Below are 7,503 nucleotides of genomic sequence, written 5' to 3'. Positions count from 1 at the left end.
AATACTACCGCATGCAAAAACTTCAACGATTCAATAACAGTGCCCTCGAAGGGTCGCCAATTTACACTACTGCTATTCTGTCACTTTGTGAAAGCAAAGAAACACGATTTGAATGCATCCGGTCTCCAAATCATGGCGCAAAAGTGCGGAACTCCTGTTTGGATTGGCTACGCATGCAGAAAAAGTGGCCAAAAGTCGGCTCCTGCACCAGCCGTCAGGAAGTGCTATGTACCTGTACACAAGGCAGGTGTGCAGTGCTGGTGCGCAAAAAGCGGCACAGCTCGACGGCACGCAACTTCGAACCCACTCCACTTATCTACGGCACATGAACAAAAGCCACGCCTACTGCGGATCCAGGATGTCGCCCACCTTGAGGTACTGCCGTATGCACAACCAGCAGTCCCGACCGAGGTCGACCAACTGCGTCTGACCATCATCACGCCTGTGGCAAGCCACGCTTTCCTTCACCACCCCTGCCATGCGCATGAACTCATCCAGCTCGGAAAAGCTCTTGAGACTGTTCTTGATCCGCAACGCGGCCTCGCCCTCGTCGACGGATGCAAGCTCCTGCACTTTCGTCACCAGTCCGGGGTTGAAGTGCACCTGCTCGGCGGCTGCCGCGCAGTACTTGTGCCTCGTCCCTGCGACAAAGTGGGCCGCGCGCGTCACCAGCGAGAAGTTGCGCCGCACCACATCCGCGACGGTGAACCAGTCGGCGCCAAGCTCGCGCCGCTTGCTCAGGCGCATGCTGAGGAGCGTGTAGTTTGTGGAGAAGCTGGGCGACAGCTTGCGCACCAGCAGGACGGCCGACTTGTAGTCGTCCGGGTAGAAGGACAGGTCACAGAGCGTCCGGCTGTGCTGGAGCATGTCGGCCAGCATCCCGGTTTCGGTCTCGTCGAAGCAGAGGCCCCCAATGAAGAGCCGGCGTATGCCCTTGTTGACGGACAGCGCTTGCACCAGCGCCCGCTCAGGCCGGTCGACGGCGTTCCAGCTCCCGGAGTCAAAGAAGAAGGTCAGCTCCAGCTCGCGGAGCACAGTCGTGCCCGTGATGTTGCGCAATCAGGGAGCTCACCCGGTTTTGAACAGTTCCTGGCTCACCCTCAGGCAGAGTGACGTCACGTGACTGCACGAGGGCAGCAGGCACAGCGTGGTATGCAGCGGGTCGAAGTCATGCAGGATGGTTGAGTCGACACTGATGCGGGACAGCTCCTTGCACTCGGTGAGCGTTGCAACTGGGTCCTGGATGACATGGTGGATGCCGAGGAAGAAGCGCTCTCGCATACCAGTCTCCCGGAGGGCCCGACATATCTCGGCCACGTCCTTGCGCCGGAGACGCTCGACGGTGATCTTCTTAAGGGAAGCATTGGAGGCGAGTGCCTTGAAGAAGGACCGACACTCGTCCGAGTTGAAGCAGGACATGTCCAGGGTGAGCTCGTCGAGCGTCTTGTTCTCGGTCAGAGCCACCAGCCAGGGTCGGATCCGGCTGGAGACGTTGCCAAAGTTCTCCATGTGCTGCATCTTCGAGTTGATGCAGCACTGCGGCGCGCGCTCATACCAGACGCAGCCGACCATGTGGAACCTCCTGAGTGTCTTGTTCTGACCCAGTAGCCGGGTGATGAGCTGGATGTTTTCGTTGTCCAGGGAGAACCGGATCAGGTTGAGCTCGGAGAGTGTGCGGTTGTGGAACAGTGCCCGGATGATGAGCCTCAGCTCGATGACGTTCTTAAGGTAACGTGACGTCACACTAAGCGTGTGCAGCGTCTGGTTTTCGCGCAGGTAGTCGGCGAACATGAAGCCGCACCGGGACGAGACCGGGCTCAGAATGCAGGTGTTGAGGGACAGCGTGGTGATGGTCTTGTTGCGCTTGAGTCCCTGGAGGATGACGACCGCGTCTTCGCGCTCGATGTGAAGGTGACTCATGGTGAGAGTCGTCAGCGACTCGGTGTTTGCCAAGAACTCAGAAAGGCCGTCGAGGAAGGTGCGATCGAAGTGAACTTGCCGGCACTCCAGCTCCCGGAGGTGGTTCAGGTGCGGCAACGCGGCTGCGAAGCTCTGCGAAGCGTACGTGTTCATGGTCAGTAGGCACAGCTTGAGCTTCCGAATGCTGGGGCTCTTTCGCAGCGCATCGCATATGAGTTGGTGGTGGCCCTTGAATATGTAGCCGTTCAGGTCCACCGAAACGATGCAGCGGTGTAGCGTCAGCAGGCGATGCAGGAGCGTGGCGGCCTCGTGCTTCTGTTCGGGCATCTCTAGGGGAACGTACGCACCGTGCATTTCGACGAGAAAGAGTTGACCCGGGGTGAGCTCCCTCAGTTCGAGTCCCACCTGCCAGAAGAACTCGTTCCACAGGTTAAGGTCTCTGAAGATGTCGCACAGGCGACCCTCGCCGCTCGTGCATCGGGTCCGGTAGTTGATGCTCGAGCCGGAGAAAAAGCTCTTGGCCAAGCGCAAGTTTGCGGAAAGTACGCTTGCTTTTTCCGGGGGCCGCCCCATATGTCCAACATAAACTCGCGCTTACGCTTGGGCATGGCGACGGGATTCTGTTTCACGGATGGGACAAATCCGTTGGCGCGCGCGCACGGACTATATTACTGTATGCTGCGCGCCGCTACGGGATCATCGCTACGGGATCATCTGATCTTATAACGTGCAGCGACGGAGACATTACGTCGCAGTCCAAGGCGGGTTCTGTCAGTTCGACTCCACTGACATGCGAAACGACAAAATCCGGACAACGAACTGACGCAGCACGGACATTTTTGTGGCGACGCGAGCGATGCTCCGGACGCGGCCATGATTGTTGTACACTTGTTGCCAGCAGCTGTAGCCATCGCGAGCCAGGCCAGAGGTAGCCATAAGATAGCCGTAGTACATTTGCTAATGCCTGTCAAAGCCGGTTAGCCAAGGAGAGGCGCTAGTTTCCTACTATTTCGTCAACTCGTGCTCTGGCAACATCCTTGCGCTGTAGACGCTGTAGAGAATCTACGGTCCCTAGGACCGTAGAGAATCTGTCGTGTAAGCTTTTTCTGACGAGATGAGCCAGAGCTTCATGTCCGTACATGTGCGTCATGGGCCAACACCCTCCTTTTTCTAGAGGATGTTGCATGGGCGCAGCAGGACAATGGGGCAACCGGGGTCACTCGCGATTATACCAACAACGCTGCGATGGAGGGGTGTGCCCAGCAGGGGCTAGCCAAGGGGGGGGGGGGTTGGGGGGTTGGGCCCCCCCCCCCCCCCCCCCCGAAATTTTTCAGTTTTGCTTGCGTATATAGGCAGGCACACATACAACGCACGCACGAACATACATAAAGTATGGTTGAACCCCCCCCCCCCCCCCGAAAATAATTTCTAGCTACGCCCCTGGTGCTCAGTGCGCGAAATTTAAACATATCGGGGCGAAAGCTTTATAAACGGTCGTGTCCCAGAATTGAGACTAAAGTTATATGAAAAAATTAAGACCATCAACCACTGAGATGTATTACTGCAGTAAGTCAAGCTCCTTCTGCGTTGTATGAGCTTGTACATTTCTTGTCACAGACTCACAGTTTAGTTTCTCAGTTGTCTGCATATATATGCTTGCAGTTTTGATTATAGCTGGGAAGAAAATGCTACTCTCGTTCCAACCGTGGTAGTGGTAGTGGTTGTGGTGAAAACTTGACTGACAGCGTACTGACCACCCGGTCGCGGTGAGGTCTATAGCATTCCCACTGTTTCCCGGTCCTACTGGATGGCCTGGATTTGGTCTTGGAAGTTCTGAGCTATACTCGGTTACAATCTAAGAAAAAAAAAAAATGTCGGCTTCGCCCATAGCCATCGCTGTCCCTCCCACAGAGAATTTGCATAGATGTTCCAGCCAAAAGCGCTTACTCATTTTGGTGACGTCAAGCATTTCTCCGTGTTTCACAGTGTTGACTTTCCCATACAGGCACACGCTCGCGTCGCTAGTTTTACGTCGGAAACTTGAATGTACTGATAAATTTCGTCAGAGACTGACATTGCTGTTCAGCCAAACGTAAAGGTTTAAGTAATACCGACGGACCTTTACCTCTTAATATATGCGTAGCGTTTACATTAGCCGAGGAAAAGTACCCACGGTTCGAGCGTGTTTCAGCTACCGCTAGAGTCCTGAAACTGTCCGGGATAGATGCGATTGAGGTGTACTGGATTTTGGCATGTCTTTGTTTGCAGACGTCTCCAGTCTATCTCTTGTGGTCTAGCTATAGCAGGGGTCTCAAATACGCTGCCCGAGGGCCGCATGTGGCCTGCAGACCTTGTGCAGACCGTCATGTGCAGAGCTGCGGCCCGCACATGACGGTCTTTGTCCAATGTTCGTGAGCTACAGTATGTTCATAAGCTACACAGACATGAATGGTCTCAAGAATTTGTTTCACTTATATTTCTATATAACTGACCACATGGTCTACATTTCAGAATCAGCGTCCAGATTTCGGTCATCCGGGAGAACAATATCCATATGTATCTCGTACACTGATGTCAGATCCCCTTCAGAAATGATCTATATGAAGTATGGGAAAGGCATGCAGCCTCTCAAATAGCGACGTTAGCTGACATTTTGTACAAACTGATGTGAGGGATGTGATGTGAGGGGAGGGAATGGAGGAGGGGGAGGGTAAAGAATAGCAAAGCCATGTACAATAATAATAATTGTCTGGGGTTTAACGTCCCAAAACAACGATACGATTACGATATGATTAAGCCATGTACAGTATATCATATCCACGTGTAGTATAGCATAGCAAGGAGTGCATGCGAAAGGGAAGTGAGAATCAGGGGAAAGGAGGACGGGGAGGAATCTTCCTTGCATTTTAATGAAATTAACTGTGGGTGCATTTTCAACGAAAAAAGATATAAGCCTATGGACGATTTTACGTAAGACAAACGGGCGCCGCCACCTTGGGCTGCTATGCGAATGCTTCCTTATTGTTGTATATCGAGAGATGTATTAATGAGGCCATGAAACTTCGAATGCGCTATCCCAACCATGTTCATGCGCATGTGTCTACCGTAAAGCGCTGTTGTTAAATACACAACCTTTTTTCGAAGGCAATTTTACTCTACCATACAAATTTGCTGTATGCAGAGACGGCTCTGAGCAAGTGTGAAGCTCAGCGAATGCTGATAAGGTATTTTATTTTGATCTTAAAGTCAGTTTTTCCATGGCGCACCTACTGACATCGACAGTAGTTTGACGTCAGGCTACAGTACAAATTCTGGCGACTTCACGCAGCAGTATGGCTAGTTGTGATGACGTTAGGTACCAAAACTTCCAAGATGGCCGCTTGTGCGTCATCAAAACTTCCAAAATGGCTGCTTGTGCGTCACCAACGAAGCCACGGCACTATATATTGTGCGAGCACGTGACGAGAAGCTCATACCGTGTTGTGACGTCAGGGTACAGTAGGAACCGAAACCAGCTTTTAAAAACATACTGTAATTACTTTTTCAGGGCGCACTCGCGCTTAGCATTACCTTTTCTAGGCTCTTGAGGACTTGGTCTTTCATTTGACGCAAAAAACGGACAACTGAAATATTCGTGTCAGTACCCCTTTAACATCCCAATATGGCGGCACCGAAACCCGCCCGCATCGATAGCCTTTGGAAATAGCCTTTGGAAACTCTTTATATAGACTCTATAGCCTTTGAAAATATCGACACGCTTAAGAACGCTGTTCAGCTTCTCATTTCCCCGGGAACTTGGGTTTCCTTCCCAACGATGCGAGCTTGCGATGTTGGTTATAATATCTGCGGTTTCCACGTGCCAAAACCACGATATGATTATGAGGCACGCCGTCGTGGAGGGCTCCGGAAATTTCGACCATCTGGTGTACTTTAACGCGCACTGACATCGCACAGTACATGGCCTCTAGGAATCGAACCCTCCACCTTCGGGTCAGTAGCCGAACACTGTAACCACTGTTCACCGCGGCGGACGCTAGTGAAGTTTTCGAATATAGTGAAAGCTTTTTGATTACGTGCTTTACTTTTTTAACAGGCGAACGCCGCACATGCGCGAGAAGGGATGATAGATCAACGCTTGCTCATCGGTGTTGCTCGTGATGGTTTGCGGCTGTAAATGAGCCCAAGGGACGCTAAAGAGATCAACGATCTATCTCGTATAAGTAAATTACTCTTTCGCCATACCAAAATGAATATATATGTGCTTGCCGCGAGAAGACGCTGGGAAAGCGAGAGAACGCGCAAAAAGAAAATGCGGGTGGCGACGCCAGCCTGAAATTCCTGCACCAAACGCCGTGACGTCATAGATTTTGAGGGCATCTGCTAGCAGGCACGTAGCCAGGATTTTTTATCGGGGAGGGGGGGGGGGGAGGCCTAATTGTTCGAAAGAAAGTCTTTCCATGGCAAAAAGGAAAAAAAATTTGCAACTACGTCACACCGCGGAACTCTGGGATACGGTTTCGCGCTTTCGCGGCATGCGCCGCCATTACCGAGCACATGGCAGCAGACGACACCGACTCAAGCTGTGCGGCTCTCGCATTTCCCGTCAACGCTGCACATCGCAACGGCGATTTGTGCAATATTTGGACAAATCTCGGAGGGGAGGGGGGGGGGGACCCTGCCCTCCCGCTTGCCTACGTGCCTGTCTACTAGTAGCTACGTAGTTCCTAATCGGCAAAAATGAAGTGTCTTGTCCTCCGAGTGGGCCCACACCGAGTTTCATGAAATTTCGCTGAGCGGATGTCGCGAAAATACACTTTGAAATCTGTGACGCCACCTGCGGAGAGTTTCGGCGCCAAATTTAAAAACGATACTGATTTCACTTTTCTTTTCTATTAATAAATCTATTGTGGTGAAATTAACGACAGTAGACTTTTCAGAGTATAATTTATGAGTTTGAACTTGCGCGAGCACGTGACGAGAAGCTCATGTCATGTCCTGACGTCAGGGTACAGTAGGAAACGAATGAATGAATGAATGAATGAATGAATGAATGAATGAATGAATAAACTTTATATTGATGTCAGTCCGGCCGCTTCGTTTCGAGCAGGGCGGGGAGAGAGGGGATTAACCCCTAAAGCCCCTATACTTTATTAACCCATAAAGCCCCTATATTAACCCCTGCCCCGTCCTGCCCTCTGTCGATGATGATGGCATCAGGTGACGGCTCGAAGTCCTTGGACCCGGGCGGCATCTTCGGTTTGCCGACGGCCCAAAGCTGGTCGACCAGCTCGTCGCTGGTGAGTAAGTGCCACCTTGGCCACCTCCCGACGGCGGCGACTCCGACAGAGAGATCCGCAGTAGCGACCGCAGCCGCGGGCGGCAGCCGGCCCCTCGCGCGGTGGCAGCAGCGACGAACTAGCTTTGAAAACACGTTTGTAATTAATTTTTCGAAGCCCGCTCACGCTTACAGGCACATTTTCTAAGCTTTTCAGTGCTTGGCCATTCATATGAAGCAGAAAAAAAAGGGAAATTGGAAATTCTAAGACCGGTCATCCGCTAAATAAGTAAGATAAAATCCATTCT

At 52.0% G+C, this 7,503-nt stretch overlaps 1 protein-coding gene across 1 annotated transcript; it reads right to left on the bottom strand.

Annotated features, from left to right (window-relative positions):
* Nucleotides 1–253: 253 nt before the first annotated feature.
* On the bottom strand, nt 254–1,044 carry LOC119376491 (uncharacterized). Its single transcript, XM_037646300.2, has one exon. The coding sequence runs from the start codon at nt 877–879 to the stop codon at nt 343–345; it is 537 nt and encodes a 178-aa protein (XP_037502228.1). The 5' UTR covers nt 880–1,044; the 3' UTR covers nt 254–342.
* Between the last annotated feature and the right edge of the window lie 6,459 nt (nt 1,045–7,503).

Source organism: Rhipicephalus sanguineus, unplaced genomic scaffold (genome assembly GCF_013339695.2).
Source record: "Rhipicephalus sanguineus isolate Rsan-2018 unplaced genomic scaffold, BIME_Rsan_1.4 Seq1234, whole genome shotgun sequence".
NCBI lineage: Eukaryota > Metazoa > Arthropoda > Arachnida > Ixodida > Ixodidae > Rhipicephalus > Rhipicephalus sanguineus.
The sequence above is the reverse complement of the archived record's forward strand: the minus strand, read 5'-3'. Positions and strand labels throughout refer to the sequence as shown.